The 26551-nt window shown below is 37.5% G+C and overlaps 1 protein-coding gene across 1 annotated transcript in view; it reads left to right on the forward strand.

The window, feature by feature from the left end:
• Nucleotides 1–21274: 21274 nt before the first annotated feature.
• Nucleotides 21275–26551, forward strand: part of tulp4b (TUB like protein 4b) — a 43617-nt gene continuing 38340 nt past the window's right edge. Inside the window, exons 1-2 of the mRNA XM_030127287.1 lie at nt 21275–21314; nt 21914–22205. Coding sequence (XP_029983147.1) covers nt 22188–22205 — 18 coding nt within the window. The 5' untranslated portion in view covers nt 21275–21314; nt 21914–22187. The remainder of the gene's footprint in view (nt 21315–21913; nt 22206–26551) is intronic.

Below are 26551 nucleotides of genomic sequence, written 5' to 3' on the forward strand. Positions count from 1 at the left end.
CAGTGCACAGTGGACCACCAAAGAAAAAATGACAATTAAATTGTATAAGTGCTGAAATTTCACAGTCTGTAGGAGCCTTAACCCTCCGGTATCCCGTCCAGTAAGGCCCTTACTAAGCACCAAGTCTGCCTTTTTGGCACACTTGTGGAATAATGTCAACAACAAAAAAAGTCATACAGTTTGTTTTTAATTATTTTACACTTTTTTCTATTTCATCAACTTGAGCTGTAAATAAAAATACCAAATACTCAATAATTGTCACATTGTTTAACCCTTTAAATGCCGTGTTTGTAATGGAAACAAACAATTTTTCTGGATGCAAAAAACACATTTTTTTTTTTTCAATATACTACATAAACAGTGGATCACATATTATTTGATTTTTTCATCCTGGCATATGTCAATGATTAACTCCAACATCAGTTAATTTGCATTATTATTTTTGGCGCTAGGTTAAATGTTCAAAAATACTAGCATCTGTCACCAAGAGTGCGTAAAATGCACACCTATAAATCAAACGATTAAACATTATATATTGATTTATTTTTCTGCTCCAATTTGATTTCATTTTTGTAAATCCAGGTCAGTCCTAATCATACAGATCAAATGGAAGAAATAGTGCGTTTTAGCCACACTGGTCAGACAGATGCTAGTCTGGTCATTTTCTTTTGTTTACAATGTGCTCATTTTAGTTGTTGGCCAGAATTTTAAAGATCATGCAAAAATGAACAACTTTTGAATTCTAACCTTATTTAAATTGTGAAAAATAATATGAAGTTTTTTTAAAACGAAGTGCAGTGTGCCTAAAAGGCGCACCCGGATACCAGAGGGTTAAAGAAAATGTGTATTTTTGCTCCATCTGCTGCTCTGTCCTGAATGTAGGTTCATACAAAATAACAAGATCAAGCTTTCACTACTATTTCATATGTTCCATCGAAACGACCCAAAAGAACAAGAACATAAAGAAAGATGTTTTACTGAGGAGGAGGAGGAGGAGGAGGAAAAATGTACTGATCTTTTGTGACCTGACTGCGTCACAGATTCTTTTAGAGTGAACGAGAGACTTCTTATCCAAAAACAGAAGGGTGTTTCCAGTGGTGAATGTTCAAAAGGTTGTCAGCCGAAGTAAAAAGTACCTGCTGTGAGCGCCTTTCTCAAATGAAGACATCTGTTCACATCCTGCAGACAGAGCGCTCCCCTGTCCTTCTGCTCTTCATCACTATGCTGTACGAATCCGCTTCATACAAAGACAGTCCAGCTTTTCCCAGCTCACACTTGGACACAGAACAGCTTATGACTGTCCTGTACTTACTGTAAGAACAACACAGGTGGTGTCAGAATGAAACCTGTCATCCTCCAGTCATTCAGACCGACTGAAACAGAGGTGGAGTCCAGGGTGTACGGCGGTGTACGGAGAATACCTGCTTATTTGTCAGTCATTGCGTATACCCTCTTCTAAATTCGCTGATGTGCTCCATTCAGTCGTATCTGAACCAAATTGCCCATTTTTCCCCTATGACGGTGAATCCATGACCCGCCCTACTCTGCCTCTAATTGGCTAGTACTCGCTACCTTCTCTGATTACACTGATTAACTTTAGGCATGAGGACTGATGAGCCAATCAGAGGCAGAGTAGGGCGGGTCATGCCCAGGAAAATGTTGCTAATTTAGCACCAGAGCTCTGCTTAGGGCTGTCCACCTCTGGAACCTGATTGGACAGCTCAGGTGCCAGTTCCACCCCAGTTAATTGACAAGTTACTGCACATCTCATTGAAAGATGTGCGATTATTGGAAATGCAAACAAGAAAGGCAGAATAAATGTCTTTCAAATGAGTGACACATACCGAGAGAACCTACTTTTATGAAATCCATAATTCTGAGGTCAGTTTTAAGGTGGTTTCAGAATGAGTCAGTTTTAAACTAGTGGAAATATGAGAGCACATTTAGAGGAGAAGAAATGGAGTCAGGAATAGTTCAGCTGTGTGAGTAGGCTAACGTTATGAAAGGCTAACATTATGAAAGGCTAATGTTATGAAAAGCTAACGTTATGAAAGGCTAATGTTATGAAAAGCTAATGTTATGAAAGGTTAATGTTATGAAAAGCTAACATTATGAAAGGCTAATGTTATGAAAAGCTAATGTTATGAAAGGCTAACATTATGAAAGGCTAATGTTATGAAAAGCTAACATTAAGAAAGGCTAATGTTATAAAAGGCTAATGTTATGAAAAGATAACATTATGAAAGGCTAATGTTACGAAAAGCTAACGTTATGAAAGGATGGCATTATGAAAGGCTAATGTTATGAAAGGCTAACATTATGAGAGGCTAATGTTATGAAAAGCTAATTTTATGAAAGGCTAACATTATGAAAGGCTAATGTTATGAAAAGCTAATGTTATGAAAGGCTAATGTTATGAAAGACTAACATTATGAAAGGCTAACGTTATAAAAGGCTAACATTATGAAAGGCTAACATTATGAAAGGCTAACATTATGAAAGGCTAATGTTATGAAAGCTAATGTTATGAAAGGCTAATGTTATGAAAGGCTAACATTATGAAAGGCTAACATTATAAAAGGCTAATGTTATGAAAACCTAACATTTTGAAAGGCTAACATTATGAAAGGCTAATGTTATGATAGGCTAATGTTATGAAAAGCTAACATTATGAAAGGATGACATTATGAAAGGCTAATGTTATGAAAAGCTAACGTTATGAAAGGCTAATGTTATGAAAAGCTAATGTTATGAAAGGCTAACGTCATGAAAGGCTAACATTATGAAAGGCTAACGTTATGAAAGGCTAACATTATGAATGGCTAACATTATGAAAGGCTAATGTTATGAAAAGCTAACGTTATGAAAGGATGACATTATGAAAGGCTAATGTTAAGAAAAGTTAATGTTATGAAAGGCTAATGTTATGAAAAGCTAATGTTATGAAAGGCTAACATTATGAAAGGCTAACGTTATGAAAGGCTAACATTATGAATGGCTAACGTTATGAAAGGCTAATGTTATTAAAGTAGTTTTTTGCAGTTTCTATGTTCTAATGATGGACATTCTCATTCATTTTATTAAAAAAAAAAAAAAGAAGCAAATACGCCATTATTTCAACAATAAAACAATAGAAATCCATCATTTCTTCATACTAATCTGGTTTTGTTCACATACTCTTCCTGTAAAAACTACAGCTATATTTGATTTAATCGTTAACACAATTTTTTTTTTCAAATAAATGACTTTGCATTGTATTGTCACTTACAGTTTTTTTATGTTACATTTTACAACTTTTTGGTGTTAATTGTACAGTCATCTTTTACAGTGTATTTTGTATCTGTATTTAAACTTTATTTTGTGTGTACTGAACAGTGAAAGGTTCGTCAGGTTTGTGTGTGTGGTTTAGATGAACTCACACCTGTCTGTGTTGAACTTACAGAAAAGGTCAGATTCTGCGTAAAAGATCTAATTTTACAGCTTTAAAAAGTAATTGTGGTAAAGAACATAGAGCAGAAAAACCAGATTATGAACTAAGGGATTTTTTTGTGGTCAGTAAATGCTAGCCTAAGTGTGCAGGTGTTAAGCAAGAGCGTACTTTCTGAAACTCTTTGTGGTTCAGCTATGCAGTTGGTTTGATTGACAGGTGTCCAGGGCGTTTGTTAAACTCAGGTGAACTTTCAAAGGTGTTTTTTCTTAGAATTAGCTCAAGTGACATGTTTTGCCTAGTAACTATTATTAACTAATAATGTGTATGATGAATTATGTCACTGAAAAATGGGAGTCTCCAAGAGTCACTAATGACTATAAAAGGTAATAAAGGAAACTTTTTTTTGGGGGGGGGGGGGGTTCTTCTCTTTTTCTGAGACAAAGGGGTTTTTAGACAAATAGTGTGTTTGATGAAATACTAGTTAAAAGACTTCTTTCTTTTTTTGTAACTTTTTCTATTTTTGCCTGAAGCAATAAATCAAGTTTTTGTTTTAACTTTTTAAAACCTCAGCTCTTCTTTTTGGTGAATTCTTCATTTCTCCTGGTTTGGTCCATCCATCCGAAACATAACTGGTGAGTTAATTTAAATTACGCGACCCCCCCGTCTGGTGTTCAGCCTAAATGGAGTAGTCCAGAGCCACCGTTGGTTCAAAAATCTCTAGAACATGCAGATTTTTGTCCAGATAACCGGAGATTTATAGTATGTGGTGGTTTAAAGATGAAGAGAAAATTGGGGCAGTAGTTCATTAACTGAAATTAATAGTAGTTTTTGGGTGTAAAACCACTGGGTGTAAATGTCAAAGCAAGGTTTGATTGACAGGTGTCCAAGGCGCTTGTTAAACTCAAGTGAACTTTCAAATGTGTTTTTTCTTAGAATTAGCTCAAGTGACGTGTTTTGCCAAGTAACTATTATTAACCAATAATGTATATGATGAATCATGTCACTGAAAAATGGTAGTCTCCAAGAGTCACTAATGACTATAAAAGGTAATAAAGGAAACTTTTTTTTTTTTCGGCTTTTTTTCTTTTTTCTCTCTGAGGCGAATAGTGTGCTTGATGCTAGACTAATTGATAACTGACTTCTTTCTTTTTTGTCACTTTTTCTATTTTTGCCTGAAGCAATAAATCAAGTTTTTGTTTTAACTTTTTAAAACCTCATCCCTTCTTTTTGGTGAATTCTTCATTTCTCCTGGGTTGGTCCTTCCATCCGAAACATAACTGGTGAGTTAATTTGAAAAACGAGACCCCCCTCTGGAGGCAGTCTGGATCATTTGAGCTGGACTCCATTTTACAGAACATTTGGAGTAAGGCAGAGAAACACCGGGCCATGTATTTCACAAGAACATGCAGTTTAAGTCAGGGCAAAGCGAAAATAGTTGCTCGGTGTATAAAGATTTTCTGACGCAGTAATCCATTAACCAAAATATTGTGGTTTTTATGATTTACTGTTACTGCGGTGTTTACAAACCCACTATTGTAACCTTGAAATGAGTGTTAGGCAAAGAATTAGTTTGATTATTTGACCATAGACCGAGCACATGTGACCCTCTACATAAACCAACAGAACCTGGCAGCGTAAATAAACAGAACATTATTGAAAAGTTCCACTAGATGAATGTAGATGGACTGCAGATGTGGAAATGAACAGATGTACATGAACAAACTGAAGGAGAAACAGTCATTACTGAAGATGATGACGACACTTGGCTTTGTTTTCAGCTTTAACCCTTTCATGCATGAATTATGAGAACCGTAATCCAGATTTTTTTTCCTGAGTGTTTTAATTCCTCTTTAGGCATGAAAAAAGCTATATGATTGATTTTTTTTTTTTTTTTTAATGAACCTATTTTTCCTGGGGTTACAAAAATGTCCATTCAGCTGGACACCATGCATTTACTGACATACTGTGTGAAAACTATGAAATACATGTTTTTAATGCTGTTAATCTGTTCTCACATAAAAAAAATTATAAAATAAATAAATAAATAAATAAATAAATAAATAAATGCTTTCCACTGCAAAGGACATTCCATAATTTAAAAAAAAATCTATCTGAAAAAACAATCAAAACAATTGAAACAATTATTAAATGTAAAAAAGCCAAAACTTTTCCTCTCTTGGGTCTCTAGTTATTCCTTAGATATGCAAAAAAAAAAAAAAAAGTTAAAAAAAAACAACAAAAAAACCCCTGTTAATTACAGTCTAATAACCATTAGCAATTGATTTACACTCAAATATGTTACTGCAGATCAGGTTGATGAAGAACGGTACTGGTCTGAATGTCAGTGTATTATTATGGGATGGTGCATCAGTGTCCACTGCTTTGGCTGATATGGAACTAAAACAACCAAACCCATGAATATACAAGAGAACAACTTTGAATAGCTGTCCACTGGAGTGACCACTGTGCATGAAAAGGGTTAACTTTGTGCCCCCCCCCCCCCCCCCCCCCCCCTCAACACACACACACACACACACACATACACAGATACCCATACAACCCCCCCACCCCACCCCACCCCACCCCTCACTGCTCCTGTCTCAGTGGGATCGAGCACATAAAAGGAGGACAAAGCACTTCCTTACACCTCCCAAATCTGGTCAGAGGCTGGGATTAAATGCACCTTCTCTATTTATAACTTTAAAATCTGGATTCAATAACCTGCACTGACTGTGCACGGTGCTCCTCCCCCCCGCCCCCCAACACACACACACACACACACACACACACACTATTAAAAAAATCCTGTTGTTTTTATGGAAAAAACTGGCAACTGTGGTTTCCAGAACAATACTGTAAAAAACACATCCAACTGTAAACATATTTACAGAGTAACATGTAGATTTAACAGTTTAAACATGTAGATTTAACAGTTTAAACATGTAGATTGAACAGTGGATTTAAATGGTAAATGTTCTGCACTTCTTTAGCTCATTTTCTCCTCCTTCATGGTGTCCACAGCTCTTTCCAAATCCACCAGGTCCAACTGGGACCAGTTTAGGGTTCAGTGTCTTCCATGGACACTTGGACATATGGACAGTCAGAGCCAGGATTGGAACCACCAACCCTTTGGTTATTGGACGAGCCGCTCTACCAACTCTACCAACCCATTCATTTACACATTTAAAATGGTACATTGGTAAATGTTTACTTTTTTGTAACTTTTAGATGTATATATATATATATATATATATGTGTATATATATATATATATATATATATATATATATATATATATATATATATATGTATAAAGCAAATATGCCGTTATTTCAACATTATGGTCTTTGCAGTTTAAATGGCACCACATTGTTTTTCAATTTACAGTTTTATTTTCTTAAAACAATAGAAATCCATCATTTCTCCATCCAAATCTGGTTTTGTTCACATACTCTTCCTGTAAAAACTACAGCTATATTTGATTTAATCACTGACACAAAAGTCTTTTTAAATAAACAACTTTGCATTGTATTGTCACTTACAGTTTTTTTATGTTGCAATTTTACAACTTTTTGGTGTTAATTCTACAGTCATTTTTTACAGTGCACATAAACACATAAGGCATGTTCATGCACAGTCACCATCATTTGTTACGCTTAGACATGAAAAAAAACAAGGTAGATGAATCATCATATCTGCTCTGTATTATATTCTCATAAGGACTTCAAAATATGTGATAGTTTAAAACAGAGTTTTATGATTTTAAACAAATAAAGCACCAATAACAACAGAATTACACACAGGACTGGTGGGAAACAGTGGAAGTCTCTGAAGTCTACCTCTTCTATTTCCTTTAAACTCTCTTACACACAGTTTTTATGCAAACACACACACACACGCAGAGCTTTGATCTCCTTTCGTTCTCCATCTCCTGCTGTTCTCAGACATGGATCCTGCAGTTACATAACAGCCCCTTTTCTACTCTCAGTCTTAACCCATGTTGACGTATGTAGCCCGTGTGCGCTCGGAGCGCTGTTTTCTCTGCCTACAATCACACGACGCTGAAAACTTGATCAAATCTCCCATCATTCCAGACTGGTTCATCGCCTCAGAAAACAGTCAGGAATCCGGCAGCTCCGTGGTCTGGGTAAACAGGTTTGTGGGCCTTCACAATCCCCGCTCCGTTTCCTTGGAAAAAGTCAATCCTGCCAACGCTTTCTCTACCGGCTGCACAAAGTCTTTCATATGTTTTAGAATCTGCAGGAGAAGTAAGGTGATTACAGGTTCATAGGAGTATATGTGAGAGCGTACACTACCATGAGCCCACAGTGGGAGTGGGAGTTCCTCGAAAACCTCATGACAAGTAAGAGAAGGAATGGTGTTTCCATTCACACACTGTAAAAAATATGATAATTCTTTACTTAAAAACCAGAACTGTGTCACTACTAGGGCGTCTCAAAAACCACTTTTCTCTTCAGATCATGGTGTTATTGAAACCAGTTAATGTCCAACATGATAAAAGCCCCCCCAAAAAAAATTTCAGCAAAATCCATCAATGTCCCCCCCCCCCCCCCCCCCCCCCCAACACTGCAAAGTATGAAGGACTCTTCAAAAAACACCAAAAATGCTCATTTTAACCCAGAAAATCACATGTAATGAGGTCTTCAGTGTTCTCAAATTGCTTTTTCTGGTATTTTACAGCGTCCCGTGTAATATCAGCTTCATAGGTTATTGTATCAGGTGATATATAAGTGAAAATAAGGTGATTTTAAGATAAAATAACTCAGTTATAGGCTAAAAAGTTGAAATAGAAAGAAGTTCAGAACAGCAAATCTAGTTGAACACATTGTCTATTTTCTTAACCTCCTTTTCAGCAAAATACAGGTTTGAGTTCAAGACAAATAGAGCTGAACACTGAACTAATAAGGCTAAATACAAGATTTAAGGGTGCATAAATCACAGAGTTTAATGATGACATGGTTCTGATAATGTGGACATACTTTTATACATGTGCATTTCACAGTTTATTCACATATTACTGGCTCTATAGTTTCTCTTCCATTTCATTCTGGAGAACCTCTGGTAGCTTGATTCTGTGGGAACCATGTTCCCTCTATGGCACAGGTGTCAAACATGTGGCCCAGGGGCCAAATCCGGCCCGCCAAAGGGTCCAATCTGGCCCGCAGGATGAATTTGTGAAATGCAAAAATTACACTGAACATATTAACAGTCAATCCTTTTCCTTTAGGGGCATAAAAAGCCCTACTTTAGTCTCAAGTGGGTCAGATCAGTAAAATACTACCATAAAAGCCTACCAATAATGACAATTCCAAATTTTTCCTCTGTTTTAGTATAAAAAAGTTAAATTACATGAAATTGTGTAAATTTACAAACTAGCCTCAAACAAAAAATATGAAAAACTAGAAATGTGTTCAGAGAAGTAAGTGTAATTTTACTAATATTCTGCCAGTTACTAAAATATTTTGTAAATTTGCAGATCCATTGTCATCTGTAAGTTGTAATGCACATTTACAAATGATAAGCAGAGGCAAAATAGAGTTAAAATTGCACTTATTTTTCTTAATAAATTTCATGGTTACCTCCACCAAGGAGGTTATGTTTTTGCCAGGGTTTGTTTGTCTGTTTGTCTGTCTGTCCGTTAGTGTGCAACATAACTCAAAAAGTTATGGACAGATTTGGATGAAATTTTGAGGGTTTGCTGGAAATGGGATGAGGAAGAAATGATTAAATTTTGGTGGTGATCGGGGGTGGGGGGGCCCACGGGGGGGGCCACTGATCAGCCTTGGCGGAGGTCTGCGCTCTCTGAGTGCTTCTAGTTGTTCATGTTTTTAAAAGGACAGTTTATAGATGTAACGTTTCCATAATGTCATTTCACTTTTTTCACTATCAAACACATTGAAATGTTTGGAGTTGGCATTATTTGTACATTATTATGTTATTAATTTACTGGCCCGGCCCACTGCAGATCATATTGGGAGGATGTGGCCCCTGCTCTGTGGGCTCCATCCATGGCTGCATTGGCATCATATTGGATGTCTGTAACACCTCTGTCTGCAGCATCGTTAACCACAGATAGCTCCGACACATTCATTCATTCATTCATTCATTCATTCATGTTCTGAACCTGCTTTATCCTCACTGGGGTCCTAGGGGTCGCTTGGAGTGTATCCCAGCTACATAGGGGTGAAGGCGGGGTTCACCCTGCACATGACGCCAATCACTCTCACATTCACACCTATGGGCAATTTAGATTAACCAGTTAACCTATCAGTGCATGTGTTTGGATGGTGGGAGGAGCCAGAGTACCCAGAGAGAACCCATGCAGGCACTGGGAGAAAAAGGTCCCACCCCCATGGACTAAAGGTCCTACCCCCATGGACTAAAGGTCCCACCCCCATGGACTGAAGGTCCCACCCCCATGGACTAAAGGTCCCACCCCCATGGACTGAAGGTCCCACCCCCATGGACTAAAGGTCCCACCCCCATGGACTAAAGGTCCCACCCCCATGGACTGAAGGTCCCACCCCCATGGACTGCTGTTGGAATGGAACCCAGGACCTTGTGTCTGTGGCTCCAGGTCTATCCACTGCACCACTGTGTCATTTGTCTGTGCTGCAGTTGTGTTTCCATGTCTGCTTTGGTTTCTGTTGGTACTTGTTTATCAAACAGACTCAGTCCCACAGTAGACTCAGTCAGGTCCCACATGTGTGGATGTCTGTACTTTAGGCACTTTAGGATCCATTAAGCATGGGAATGCATTTAAAAACAGCATGTTTTGGTGTTTTTTGATGGGCCCTTCATACTTTGCAGGGGGGTGGGGTCAAACGTTGATGGATTTTGCTGAAATTTTTTTTGGGGGGGGCTATTGTCATGTTGGAGATTAACTGGTTTAAATAACACTGTGATCTGAAGAGAAAAGTGATTTTTGAGACGCCCTAGTCGCTATTCATTCACTGCTGTCAAGTTTTCAAATCAATCCATCAAATGTATTTATATAGTGTCACATCATTACAAAAGTTATGTCATGACCCTTTATATTTAGAGCTGGTCTAAACCAGACTCTTAAACCAATTTACAGAAACCAACAGAATCCTCCAGGAGCAAAGATTTGGTGACAGTGGAAGAAAAAAGTACCTTTAACAGGAAGAAACCCGGAGCAGAGCCAGACTGAGGATGGACGACTGAACTGACCAGTTAAAGGGTTAAAGAGAGAGAGAGAGAGAGAGAGAGCGAAAGAGAGAGAGAGAGCGAAAGAGAGAGACTGGGGGGGCACATGAAAGCACAGCAAACTGAACAATTACTGTTAAAAACTACAACTCCTGTTACTAGTATAACTACCAATAACTAGAACAAATGCTCATAACTGTTAATAATATTGCATAATATTACTACTCCAACTACAACTACAACTACAACTACAACTCAACTACAACTGCAGTTGTTAGCACCAATAATAGAAACCTCGACCGTCTATGTAACTATAGAATAAACACTATCACAACTATATGGATAAATGAATGATGACAATGGAGGCACTTACTTTTACGTTTTTACATTCTACTCAGTAATTCCTCCATTCAGATTTCAACTGTACCTTTTCAGAAGGTTTGCAAAAAACCCCCAATAAAACCCCAAACATTTGCATCCACTTTCATTATGCAGATATCAGGAGTTTGTTCTTCATCATCCTGCTTTAATCCATAAACAGCTGCCATCAACCATAACCATCTACTGATCTAAGCTGTTTAACACCTGGTGATCCATTATCCACCCCATCGGGGGTGGGGGTGGGGCACTGATTTGCCTTGGTGGAGGTCTGAGCTCTACCTCCACCAAGGCAGATCAGCCCCCCCACACCCCCACCCCCACCCCAATCACCATCAAAATTTAATCATTTGTTCCTTGTGCCAGTGTCAACATTTCCTGAAATTTTCATCCTAATCCATCCATAACTTTTTGAGTTATCTTGCACACGGACAGACAGACAGACAGACAGACAGACATGGGGGGGGGGGGGGGGGGGGGCACTGACCTGCCTTGGCGGAGGTCTGCGCTCTCCGAGTGCTTCTAGTTAAAGAATGAAATGGTCTGTGTCCTGTCTCACTGCGAAGAGACTGAAACAGGTCAATAACAGGAGTCTGTTGTGAAAAGAGAGGCTGCACTGCCACCTGCTGAGCACTTGTATTATTGGATGTTCTGCCCCTTTGACCTGTGCTGTTTTTTGTCTTTGTCTGCTCTTGTGTGGGAGCAGAATTCCAGTTTTGGTTAAGAATGTCTGGAGCCAAGGTTAGAGTCAACATCATTAATATTGGACAATTCCACTTATTCACTCTATGACGTCCTGGTCAGTCACAGGAGGACGTTCATAGAACGATAGAACGATAGAACGATAGAACGATAGAACGATAGATAGAACGATAGATAGAACGATAGATAGAACGATAGATAGATAGATAGATAGATAGATAGATAGATAGATAGATAGATAGATAGATAGATAGATAGATAGATAGAACGATAGATAGATAGATAGAACGATAGATAGAACGATAGATAGAACGATAGATAGATAGAACGATAGAACGATAGAACGATAGATAGATAGATAGATAGATAGATAGATAGATAGATAGATAGATAGATAGAACGATAGAACGATAGAACGATAGAACGATAGAACGATAGAACGATAGAACGATAGATAGATAGATAGATAGATAGATAGATAGATAGATAGATAGATAGATAGATAGATAGATAGATAGAATGATAGAACGATAGAACGATAGACAGAATGATAGATAGAACGATAGAACGATAGATAGAAGGATAGATAGAACGATAGAAGGATAGAACGATAGAACGATAGAACGATAGATAGAACGATAGATAGAACGATAGAACGATAGAACGATAGAACGATAGATAGATAGATAGATAGATAGATAGATAGATAGATAGATAGATAGATAGATAGATAGATAGATAGATAGATAGATAGATAGATAGATAGATAGATATGTGTAATTTTTTTCATAAAATTTCCTAAACAACTTCCACTCTGCACAAAGTTACATTCAAACATTTTCAGGATTTTAACCCTTTAAACGCCAGTTTTATTATTTGACTGCACTGTAAAAAAAAAAAAAAACAAAAAAAAAACAAAAAAACATAAACTTTTTTAAATTATTCCAGCAGCAGGGGTGCCGAAAAAATACTGTTAAATAATGGAAAATAACCATCTCATAAAAATACAGTAATTTTCCATAATTAAAATACAGTTTTTTGCCCTAACTTTACATGGGATTTTGCATATTTTTTTGACTTTTTAATGTTTAATAAAGAATATTTACATGTATTAAAACAATCCAATTACCTATAAATATATATATATATATATATATATAAATAATTTTCAGTGAGACTCAGTTGTCCAATCCACTGATAAAAACTGTATTTGGACAGTTTATCAGTGCTTATACATGTTATACATTCACAAAAATACATTTATTCAACATTTTTGTTGTGAAACCTCCTGTAATTACACAAGATATTTGTCAATTAACAAACGAGTCTTGTTAAACTTACAGAACAAATACTTTTTTTATGGTTAATTCTCAGTAATTTTATCTCATTTTATTTTATTTATTTATTTATTTTTTTACAGTACTAAACTTTAAATTAACAGTTTAATCTCATGAATAGAAAAGAAATATTTGTGAAATTACGATACATTTGCAAATGTATTTTAACTGTATTTTTCTGTGGGAAAACAAATCTTTTAAAAAATGGAAATTTTATGGTTATTCATAGTTACAGTTTTTTTGTGTTGCTTTACATTTGACATGTAAAATCACAGTCTGTTTTTTTCATTTCATAGATGTTTTCCTGTATCTTAAAAATACAGGAAAAATCTGTCAAATAAACAGTAAAAATTCTGTTAAATTACAGATTTTTTTTACAGTGTGCCAATTAATATGAGCAAATAAACAGAACTATCACTATGTGAATATTGTGCCAGTGGGCCTGAGTTTTTTCACACATTTTGTCGGATAATTGTAAAGTACAGCTTACTATTCATTGAACAGATATTTTCTTTTATGTGAAATATTATTTACAGTTACACAGTCTTCATAAGATTAGATTCTATGATTAACTTTATCCATTTGAGGGTCCATCCCTTGCCCATTTTCACCAAAAGTTTTTTTTTTTTCTAGCTTTTAGGATCAACCAATCACAAGTTTTGAAAGGATGACTCATACCTGTCAGCGGGGTCGACCACACCTCCTCACTAACAGGAGTTTCTGTCCATTCCTGCTCAGAGTTCTCTGACCGTGTTCTGGAATCACTCCTGAGCTCAGACTCCTTGCTAGGAATTTTTAGGTGAAGTTAGGAGCTCTGAGAGGATTCTGAGAATCTGTAGGAATACGGGTTCAGGTCTCAGCACAGGTGGACTGATCCCAGATCAGCTCACTGAAGCCCACACAGACACAGCTGCCTCCTTTACAGTGTAAACATGTGATTGAGCTGAATCTGAGAAAGCCCCTCCTACATATCAGCCCTGTTACCTTTGTCTACCTGACACATAAAAAAATCCTTTTGAAAAGATGACATGGTAATCATATCCGCTTATACGGAATCAAAATGCTACACAGAGCTGCACAATAACTGGAGACAACCGAAGCTGCTGTATGTTAATACGACCTTTGGAAGACAATTCAGTTAAGACTGTGGACATGGAGACGAGTTCAGGATAACAATCCTGTTTCTAATGAATCTCCCAAAATATCAGAGTTGAAGAAAAAGGTAAAACAAGCAACAAAATCCTGTTTGTAAAGTCACACGGCATGCTCAGAAGTACTAACAACAAGAGGCTCATCAGGTAAACTGGTTTAACACCATTCTTTATTACTACCAAGTAGGGATGTAACCATATGAAAATTTCATATCAGGGTTATTGTGACCAAAATTATCACGGTTATCATTATTATCGCAGTATTATTGAAATTGTGTTCAGAATGTTCAAAAAGTACTAATACACACACTGAAATAATTTAACCAAGTTGTATTTTGAGAAAAAAACCCAACAACAAACAAACAAAAAAATAAAATAACAGTCCCAATGTCCCTTCTGTTGCAGAAACATTCAAATATTAACCCTTAGTGGTCTGAGCCTATTTTGTCCGTTTTTCAGTCCTTTTGATTTTGCTTTTATATACTATAGAAACAAATGTTTACTATAGCCATGTTTGGGATCTGTTTTTTCAGCACAACTTCATCTATATCATCTGTCTATTAGTTTTTTTCACTTTAACCTACTATAAAAACATAAAAGGACAAAAAATACAAACAAATATATAAAATCCGATTTGAAAAATGTATATACTTTATTGCATAAATAACACACAGATGCTTAACGAACCTTTTCACAGACTTTAAATGTGAATATTGGTTCCAAATATTAGGTATAGAAAATTAAAATTGTAATAAATTAAAACTATACTCAAATATTTGACATAAAAGCAGATCTTTACATCGGGTTTTTTTCCCCTAAAAGTGCGGTAATCAAACACGGTTATCATGAGAATTAGAATTTAAACAGTAATACTAACCGTCTGTGATTTTACTGTGGTTCATCGTTATACCGGTAATCGTTACATCCCTACTACCAAGTAAGAGCCAGGAAAGAAGAAATCAGTTTCAGATCATCTTTCCTGTAGCCCCATATTTCATATATAGTCAGTGAAGCTCCACAGCCCACAACCCTACGTCCCTAAAGTTGTTACAGTACTGATACCATTAGCTTTCACCGCCTAGGGAACTGATAATCTCCTGACTAAAGCAATGGAAATTCAATAGGAGCCGTACCCTTTCCTACAGAGAACAATCGTATTTCCATGTTTGGTCCTTCAAATCCAAGGTACTATTGTGGTGTAGTACTGAAAATTAAATGAACAGAAGACATGTCTTCAACAGAGTTTTGACTGTTCAAGGCAAAAGGACAAACAAAACAGAACAATCCAACTACACACAACAACGCAGAGGCTTCCCCTGTCAGTACTGCAGTCCTTATGGTTATACACACACACTTCATCTGTTTGCAGTAATGTGATATTACAGAACATACTCTGTGTATAACAGGGAAGAAATTCTGATCTATGCGCTGAAAGGATTCCAAGGAGGCTAAGAGAGGAGGTAAGAGTGCACTTAAGTATTGCTTTAACTAGGAAGGAAACATCCTGCAACTCTAAATCCATGCAACATTGTAACAAAAGTTGTAGATCACAGTGTGTCAGACACAATGCTTATATGCTACATAGATTAAAAAAAAAGTGATGAAAGGTGAGGATCAGTTTACTGCCCAGCCACTTGTCAATCCAGGTTGAACACTAGTGTCCAGATACATTCGAATCAGCCAAAGTCCTCAGACTCTCCTAATTCTTGTTGGATGCAAATGTAATAACAAGACAAATAATTTAAGTGTAAAAGAAAAAAAAAAGACTAATAATACATCTACATAGGACGGCGTATTAGGGCCACATAAGAAAAAAAAAAGCTTGTCACTACAAGAATAAAGTCGTTATTTAACGAGAATGAAGTCGTAGTTTTAAAAACTCATTTAACGAGAATAAAGTCGTTGATTAATGAGAATAAAGTCATTATTTAATGAGAATGAAGTTGTAGTTTTATGAGATTAAACTCATAATATTTTGAAAATTCGACAGAGTTTCTGGTTTTACAGCAAAGGCCACAGGTGAAGCAGATCGTTTCCTTCTGCTGGACTCCTAAACTCACAGTCAAATCCACAGCTTGTTCAGAAACACAAACCCTGTGTGTTTAGTTCTGCTGTTTCCACTGATAGTCCTACAGACGAACACTGCAGCAGTTTGTCCAAAACAAGAGACAATTTACTACAAATCAGTTCAGTTCTGACAACAAACCCAAACGTGTGCAAACTCTTCGAAGTCCTTAAACTAATGTGTGGATGGAGGACAGACTCAGTATTTGGCCTTTGTGTCTAAACCACAAATGAAAGAAGAACTGCACGAAAGGTTCACAGTTCCACATCCATGAGTAGGTACGACTGCTCATTATATTATGACTTTATTCTTGAAATATAACAACTTTATTCTTGTTAAATAACAACATTATTCTCGTTAAATAATGAGTTTTTTCTTGTTAAATAACAATTTTATTCTTGTTAAATAATGACTTTATTCTCATTAAATAATGACTTTTTAAAACTATGACTTTATTCTCGTTAAATAATGACTTTATTCTCGTAGTGACAAGCGGGTTTTTTTCTTATGTGGCCCTAATACGCCGTCGTATCTACAAGTATGTTTTCATTGTTTTAATGTCCTAACATTTAAACATTCTAACACGCCTGAGAAACATCACATAGGAATGGCTGCAAATTGCTCAAACTGTCTTCTTGAATGTAGTTGGTAGTTATACTGTATAATACAAACCAAACGGAACTGCAAAAACAGCTGCTCACAGAGGCAAAAACAGCTGTTAGTCTAGGCTGGTGCTTTATTTTCCTCCCAAAACAATCACATGACACCAACGCGGCAAACCAGGGGTTAGCGTCATCGTTTCCAAAAGTATCTGTTTCTATCCAACCACATATCAACTCAACCTCAGAGGTTACAAACAAAAACCATGTCAACAGCGTTTCTCTCCCTGTTAAACGTTCTAAAACACTGGAACAGTGTGGACACGAGGTGTAAACACAGCACAAAATAATGACTTACAAAAAACGTATAAATGTGAGTGTAGCCCAGTCGCTATTCTACATAACATTTTCTGCGATTTTAATTGTGTTTACACATGCACAGATGTAAAATAACTAAATAAATCAGGTTAACCTGTATACATGCAGGAGGACATCGGAGTATTGGGGAGAAATACAGGTGTGTTTCGATTTCTCATAATCAGATTCCTGCTGTTATCTGATAAAGCATATCAGATTATACTGTTTTACATGGTCACCTGAATAATTTGACAACTCCAGAAATCGGATAATCATCGGAGTATTAATGTGGATGTAAACAGACTCAGTGACACTGGCTTCCTCCTCCACTGTTTATACCTCCAATGACTATACATTGACTTGTGCATGATAAAATCATGAAAAAAATTATGATTAAGATTTTACAATGAGGCTGATAGTGGGTCACTATGAATATGTTTAATTTGTGCAGCATGTCTGTCAAGGCCCTAGAACCACTTTAACACATAAGCTATTTAATATTTAGAGATGTGAATAAAGTTTTAACAACATGGCTGGCTTGTTTAACAGACAAAAAAGGCCCTGAGTAAAGTCAGGCCACTAGACTGTCCTTGAGGGTTTGCTGGACACAACCCAGTCTTTTTCCAAGTAACACCATCCATCTAGCAGAAACTTGTCAATGCTCCAGGGTAGGGCTGTGCGATTAACTGATGTTAAATTGAATTTTTAAATGGGGACAATTTTTTAAAAAAGCGAAATCAGCAAATCGATTTATTTCTCTCGCATCTCCGAGCTGCGTGGCTAGTGTAGGCTCCTCCTCCTATCTGTGAGAGCGGTCTTTCGCAGAAGTCTGTGTCATGACCACAGACGTTAAATCAGTGATGATACCAACATAAACCATGGTCCACGTCAAGGTTATTATCGTTAATGAAAACTAACGAAATGATGAAAACTAGAATTGTAAAAACATTTTTGTTAACTGAAATAAATAAAAACTAGAATTAAAAGAAAAAAACAATAACTGACTGAAACTGTATTGTGTGCTTACAAAACTAATGAAAAATTATGGATAAAATTCCCTTTGTTTTTGTCTTTGTCAATGTCGGATTGATATGAAATCGATTTATTTCCCTCAAACAATTTTACCTGCTGGCACCATATGATATTTAAGGGTCCGTCACTTGTGTTCACTTGTGGTTTCCAGTCGTCTTCTGGTCCCCACTCTACCTGGAAACATGGAGACTAAAGTTGGGAGAAAGCAGCAGAGTCCTGTCTGGGATTTATTTGAATACGACGACAGAGAAGAAGAGAAAAGAGACAACAAAACTAAAATTAACTAAAACTAAGCATTTAGAAAATAACGAAAACTTATAAAAACTATCAAAGCTGCTCTAAAAACGAATTAAAATGAACTGAATTAGAGGGAAAAAAAAGTCAAAACTAAATAAAACTAAACTAGAATAAAAAATCCAAAACTATTAGAACCTTGGTCCACGTAAAGATCCCCCAGTTCAAACAAGGTCAAGGTTCAAGGTTCCTTTATTTGTACCCGTAGGCAGATTTGTTTTGCAGTTGAGGTGATTGCTTTGGTATTACAACAAGACATACATTGAACATGTTAGACAGGTACATGATCAAGCTTACAGACAAAACAAAAAGACAAGGCTCTGGCTGGCATATCCATGCATAGCTCATTCAGTCTCCTCTAACCCCCCCGCTCTTCCAGAACAGCCCCAGTTCAGACCGATGGGACTAATGTTCCATTTCCTAGTGGTTTATGTTTGTGACTAAACAGTTTACTGGTGAACTTTTCATCCTAATAGAACTAATATAACCAGGTTCTGGCTGCACTTCCTGTACAAGCGCTCCAGCCTCTGGGAAGGCGAAGAGGGGTACGAACAGAGGGGGAAGGGGGGAGGGGCCAATGGCAGTTGAGTTTGATAGACATAACACCGTACAATCATTTCGAGTGGGCGCTCAAAATGATTGGATGGTGTTTTTTCAGTCCTGTCCGTTCCACAGGTGACTGATTTTTTTTAATTTTTGTGTTAGAGCATTTAATTATTTAGTTGTAATTGGGGTGTGAAGGGGATTTTAAGGAATATAATAAAAAATGCTCCAGAAAAACATCTCAGACCCCACCTTTAATCATACCACAGTTAAGCCTAAAGGTTTTCATAATGCCAAAAGAAAGCCAAAAATGCCACATGCATGCCATAATACTGCCAAAATATTTGCTATCTGGGTTGCATTGTGGGCTGCTCATGAAAACCACATGCTGACCTCTGTTGTCTTTTGTAAGTAAGTAAAGCTTTATTTATATAGCACTTTTTAAAACAACATGTTACAAAGTGCTTCACATAAAGGAGACATAGATAAGAACAAATAAATCAAATCAAATCAAATTTTATTTATATAGCGCCAAAAGTTATCTCATGGCTCTTTACATATAGAGTTGGTCAGAACCAGACTTGAAGCCAATTTACAGAAAAGTTTTTATGGTAGTTTTACCCAAAAATCCAAAGAGAGTTTTTACAGGAAAAAAATCTAGATTTTATTTTTGGCCAAAATCATGCAGCCCTACTGTAAGGGTTGTCAACACTCAGTCTACATACTGGTCTCAAGGAGGCAGGTTTTGGTTTCTGGTTTCTGGCTGTTTTTGAGCGCAGCAGTACCCAGAACCTGTCTGTCCTCTCACAGTTACTGAGGACACAACTCAGCACTGCCACAGGTGACACACCTACTCAGACCAGAAACATTCCTATTCCTGTTCCTCTAACACGATTCCAACAGGACTATGTATTCAAAAACTTTACACATGGAACAAAACCTTTTCTTTTTTTTTAAAAAAAACTTTTCTAGTTGGCTTATTTTGACTAATGCACAATTCAAGGGTCATTGCTATTTTGCTACAAATCACAATTTCATGACAAACTGTTCAGTGATGACACATCACCTGGTAGTCTTTCCTGCAAACATGAGGAACATCCATGTTATGGGTGGAAGGGCAGATATCATCATATTTCCTCTGAGTGAAGATGTCCGTCCCAACGAGATGAACCTAAAAAAAGCATTAAATTATAACCTGAGGTCAGATGACCATTGAAGGGTTTCAAGTAAAATTGGAAAACATACAGATGAATCAAATAGTGCCTTAAGCTCTACACTCCAAAAGGATACTTGTAATTTTTTTTGTTTGTTTTTTTCCCTTGGCATGCCCATGCTTGCCAGTTTCAGAAGTAGACATCTCCACGATCTTACAGGGACAGTTTTTTTTAGCATGACATAGCCATTATTCTGCAACGCAGAGCACTGCATGGGGAAAGTTGTAGAGAGTTGACTGATATATTTAGAGAACAACAACAGCCTTTTTTTGCTTCTGTTGCAAATTGTTTTTAAAATGGATGGTTCATTGAACCAGTTCAGGAATGGTAAATTGGAACTATGGCAGCCCTTTACTCACATCACATGACAGGAGGCTCTGCTCAGGGTATTGTCTATTTAATTTAAATGATATTATTTGTTTCCACACAGACCCTGTCAGTTTTTCTATAATTTTAGAAGTCCTTGTGGACATATAATAAAACATCACAGTTTGCTAAACTTTGATGTGTTGTTGGGGGGTTTTTTTGGGGTGGGGGTGGGGTGCTCGAGGGGGTTCTTGCCCAGGGCATCATTCAAGCTAGAACCGCCACTGCCCAACCCCACCATGAAACCTTGGTCTTTACCCAGTCGCCATGGCCCAGGCGTGGGACTCACGTCCAGGTCTTGTATCTAGAATGTCACTTCAGTTTGTAATTGTGGGATGTCTTTTTTCGGGTTGCCATTCAGACAGAAACCCTCTTTTGAGGTGCGGATGGACTGTCTCCATGTGGACCAGACTGCATGTCAGAGTAGAGTAAACCCACAACCCTTCAACAGTTCTGACGAGCTTGATTAGATTTATTTACCCTTTCATTTCCTTTTCGGGAGGAGAAACTGGGACGCCATATTTTCCGTACTGTCTGCTTCATGGCAACCCGTGTTCTTAAAGCCACAAACCCAGCAGTGCCTGGCAACACGACCGGACCGGACCGGACCGTTCCTCTGGACCGTCTGTGGACTGCCGGTGTCCTCCATCGGTGTCAGGTATGTCCCTGTCCCCAGCTCCAGCTCCATCTTCTGCTGCTGGTTGTATATTATGGCCCAGGTGGGGTTTCTCCTCATTTTCCACCGCAGTTTGCTGGTCTCGTGAGCAGCAGCTCTCAGACTGGAGCATGCGCAGACAGACTCATAGAAGACGCATTTGAATGAGAAATGCATTTGATGTGAAATAGAATGACAGAGCTGCATCCATCAGACCAGAGGATGGGTGGTCGGCTTCATTTGGAGTTTTTCACTGAACAGACGCTTCTGTTTACGCTTTGAATATTGGATTCTTTTTCTGTGTTTTCTCATATAATCTGTTCTACACAGAAATCCCAATGTGAGTTCACATCCTCGACTGGCGGCTTTCATGTTTGACGTAAAATCGGAAGGATCAGGGACAGTATCCGTCCCCATGGAGACTGATGTTCAATGCAGTGTTTCTGTTGCATAGAGACTGAGGACAAACTGGGAATTTAAGGCTGATGCACAGAATGACAACGCGGCTATTTTCAGGAAGGACCCATATCTGTTCTCTGTTTCAGTCTTACTTGTTGAATAACGCTGATATTTCTTTGGCTTTTTGTTTTTTAATGCAACAGGATTGCACAACTGTCCAGAGCAGCATTCCGGCAGCAGACATGGGATGGGCAGCAGGCATCACAGAAGTCTCACTCACATCATTTCAACTCTGAAGTGGCACAAGCGGCTTGATTAAATTCATGAAATGTTGAGGTGGACATCTGGCTGTATGATGCATTTTCCTTCCCCATAGATGATCCCATCGTAAACACTGAAAGCAAAGCAGCCATTACCCTTCAGTGAATCATCTGAATGGAAATATGGACTCCTGCAGAGGAGGAGTTTTAACTCAACATGTCCAGGAACTATGAGGTATGTTGAACTGCTGTGGAAATAGCCCTTTGTCTTCAGACTCAGGGATTTACTCAAGGATTTATCATACTATTTTTTTTTTTTTTTGAAACATAAATTAGAGTTTGGCTTTAATTATAATAATAATAATAATTAATAGTATAAATGGAACACTACGGTAGGGATGTAAAGATATGAAAATTTCATATCAGGGTTATTGTGACCAAAATTATCATGGCTATCATTATTATTGCGGTATTGTTGAAATTGTGCTCAAAATGTTCAAAAAGTACTAATACGCACACTGAAATAATTGAACCAAGTTGTATTTTGAAAAATGAATAAATAAATAAAATTAAATAATAGCCACAATGTACTTTCTGTTGCCGAAACTTTAAAGTATTAACATGTAAACAATCAAATATACAAATGTGCATTAAAGATGGAACCTTATGGACACTGTTTGACCATTTTGCAGATCAAGTTTGAGTTGTTTGAGTTTCTTTTTGATAGATAGATAGATAGATAGATAGATAGATAGATAGATAGATAGATAGATAGATAGATAGATAGATAGATAGATAGATAGATAGATAGATGCTGCTTCTTCAGGAAATGAGCAGTACCATTAGTTTTCAAGGTGCGGTAATCAAACACAGTTATCACGATTATTAGAATTTTATCAGTAATACTTACCGTTGGGAATTTTAATGCGGTTTATGTTATACCGGTAATCATTACATCTCTATACTGCAGTAAAGAATTTGTCAGCAGATTGATGAGATTAATAACTGGAATATTTTGTAATTCCATGTCTTATGGGAGTATTAATTGAACGTGGGTAGTAGGCTAGTTTAAGATTAGTCATAATGCAGTTTTAGGCTATATGGAAAGTACTGGTCAACTACTGTGGATTTTTAAAGGCTGGTATAATAGTGATATCACATGTACATTCAGTCCCTATATGTTGAGTTTTGGTTCTTCCAGAGAAGTCTGGAACCGTGAGTCTGTAAATATGAAATGAAAAATGTGTAGAAATCCTGTTATTGTTTAAAACCAAAGTGTAAGGTCTGTGGTAGTGAAATCAGGCACTACTGACTGAAATGGGAATACTGCTGATGACCAATGAATGTCTGTCCTCCCATAGTCTCACACCGAACTCACCAAAAAACATTGTCATACATTTTTTTCCCAGTCACCTGGTCTGGTTCCATAGTGGAAATATGTGGTCTCATATTATATTTGTGGACTAAATGACCACGATTTGGGGTAAAGAAAACACAGATGTGGTCAGGGGGTCATTTTTTTTAAACCAAGCATTTATTGTTTTGAAATATTTATATGAGCTTTACATTTCCCAGATAGCAAAATCATTATGGCTTAAATCTGGCCCAAAACTGGCATGCCATTTGGCAAAGTTCTGGGCGGATGTATGGGCCCTAAATGGCCCAAAATAGGCAAACCAAAATCAAACCAGAAGGAAGCCAAAATTCACCCAACACTAATTGCGGACTTCCAAAATATAGCCATAATTGTCTCAGAAAAGCCCCAAATCACCATAATCCAGCCAAAACGTAGCCAAAACTGACCCAAAGAGAGGCCAAAAGGAGGCCAAAATTCACCCCAAATGTGTGTTGATCATGCTTTTAAAATGAAGTGGGTTTTCTTCTGGGGAGAAATTCCCGCTCTTTGCGCAGTGTTTTGGCTTTACAGAAATATGCCAAAACACAACCAAAACACATCCATATATGGAATCAGATGTTGCCGCTCTTTAGTGAATCTTCTGTCTTGCCATAAACATGCCATACCATCCCTAGACTTGATCCCGCTCTTTGTCCAGTCTTTTGGTTCAGCAGACATATGCCAGAACTCAGACATCCCAGATAGCAAATATTTTGGCAGTATTATGGCATACATTTGGAATTTTTGCCAAAACACTGTGCAAAGAGTGGGAATTTCTACCCAGAAGAAAACCCCACTTCATTTTAAAAGCATGATCAACACAAATTTTGGGTGAATTTTGGCCTCTCTTTGGGTCAGTTTTGGCTACGTTTTGGCTGGATTATGGGGATTTGGGGCTTTTCTGGGACAATTATGGCTATATTTTGGAAGTCCGCAATTAGTTTTGGGTGAATTTTGGCTTCCTTCTGGTTTGATTTTGGCTTGCCTATTTTGGGCCATTTAGGGCCCATACATCCGCCCAGAACTTTGCCAAAATGGCATGCCAGTTTTGGGCCAGATTTAAGCCATAATGATTTTGCTATCTGGGATGTATGCCATAATACTGCTAAAATATTTGCTATCTGGGTTAGTTTTCTTTGATAGTGTTAGCTAGTAATATTAGCTACACCAATGTTGGGGCTAAACACGTTAACAAAACCTTTTATTTTGTAAAATAATTTGATAAGAAATCATTGACAAATAAGACAAGCATTAAATGCACCTATTTACCTGTTAACATATATACATTTTCCATTTATATTTTCTTGGAGAGGTAAAAGATAGTTAGCTAGCTGCTAGTAGTTAATTGTGGTGAATTAATTTCAGAAGGATATTTAGTCTCACCCACTGCTTCACAGTTTCCGAAAATCTGCATGATGATATCTTAAATATTTTTATACTGTATACTATATGCTATTTCATAAATAACAATCTTCATCAGATATAGTTTGAAGGCTAATGTGTAGGTGTTTCCAGAACAGATTTAAGACAAACAAGGTTTTCCATTGAAGGATTAAGCCAAACACTATAACATAATATTCCTGTGAAGTCTCAAAGCACAACATAAAACCTTAAAGGAAAAAACAAAAAAAACAAAACCAAAAACAAAACTGTGCACTGAATCTATCTCTGTAATCATCTCAGCATTAGTTTGTGAATGTGATCAAATACGACAGACTGTAGTGAGGACGTTATGTCCAATCAAATCCTGGAGCTTCTCCAGACACTGAAGAACACAAGTGCCAGGACACTGTGAACACTGAGATTTGACTAGTTTAAGGGCATAGTAGTGATTCACTGGTGTGAGGTTTCAACACTCAAATTCAACTCATTTGGATGAAATATCAAATAAACCATAACGTGACTACAATAAGGACACAGAGTTTTTGATGTACTCCATATTACATGCAAAATTAACTCATTTAGTATGTTCACTGACACTGTCTTTTATTCATATAATATTTGTTTACCACAAATCAAACACAGATGCAAAGATGGGTTTTTCCGGCTTTTTCCTGCCCCACGAACCGATGACCATTAAGAACCGTCTGCCAATGTCTTTGGGCCTGATTTATTCAGATCTTAAATGTGCTTGCTTGCACTAAAAAATGCATGTGCTATTGATTTGCGTGTCAGGGGTGATCAACTAAGATTGCCTGCGCAAATGACAACAGGTACAAAGCCTTGGAAACTGTCCTATTTAAATGTGGATTTTGCGTGTGATACTGGTTGTTGTCATGGAGACAGTGCGCTATAAAAACTGCTCTGGGATATGCCAGCACTCATGAATCTTGCTCTTTTTCCACACAGAGGGGTGGATAGGTATTTCTCTGTTGTTGTTTATCAGTAATTAAGTGTGTTATTAGTGAAATAAATAGCTTCTCTCTCTATGTCGCTCTGCATGGGGAATGAAAAATTTTTAGCCCGTGGGCACGAGAGAAAACCTGCATCAGTGTTTATGTAGAAGGTTCAGGAGTCCAGACACAACACCATGGACAGTAATGTATATGTATATGTGTGTGTGTGTGTGTGTGTGTGTGTGTGTGTGTGCAGTGCTAAAACCCGTCCTGTTCGGTCTCCCCTGCGAGAGACAGAAAGAGAGAGAGAGAGAGATGTTGCTCAGGAGGCATGGCGGGCGGGCTCATAAAGGGTGTGTGTGTGTGTGTGTGTGTGGGGGGGGGGGGGGGGGGGGGGGGGATATGTCTCAATTAAAAACTTTTTTTTTCTTCCGTCATCCCAAAAGTGTTGTCGTGAGCAGAACAGATTGGTTCTCTGCATTGCCTTTAGTTGTGCCGGTGCCGCATCCTCACAACTGCGGCCAGTTTTGCACGAAGCTGTGCAAGTTCAAACCTGCCTTTCAGACGTGCTAAATATAGACACAAAATCAGCCACTGCAATCAGTTTCAGGTTTGGTAAATCACATTGTGCACGCTAAGTAAATATTTGCATTTACTCCTCCCCAAAATTTTGTGCATTCTGCCAGAAATGCCCATATTGAATATTCATCAAGGTAAACACACTAAATGGATTGCGCGAGCTATTTTGTCTATTTGAGAGACACAACCCTCGGTGCATCCTGTGAGTAGTTCAGCTTCAAGGTGTTTTTGCGTGCACAAACCATTAGTGAATCTGGCCCTTTATGTCTA

This window comes from Sphaeramia orbicularis, chromosome 22, assembly GCF_902148855.1.
Source record: "Sphaeramia orbicularis chromosome 22, fSphaOr1.1, whole genome shotgun sequence".
NCBI classification, from domain to species: domain Eukaryota; kingdom Metazoa; phylum Chordata; class Actinopteri; order Kurtiformes; family Apogonidae; genus Sphaeramia; species Sphaeramia orbicularis.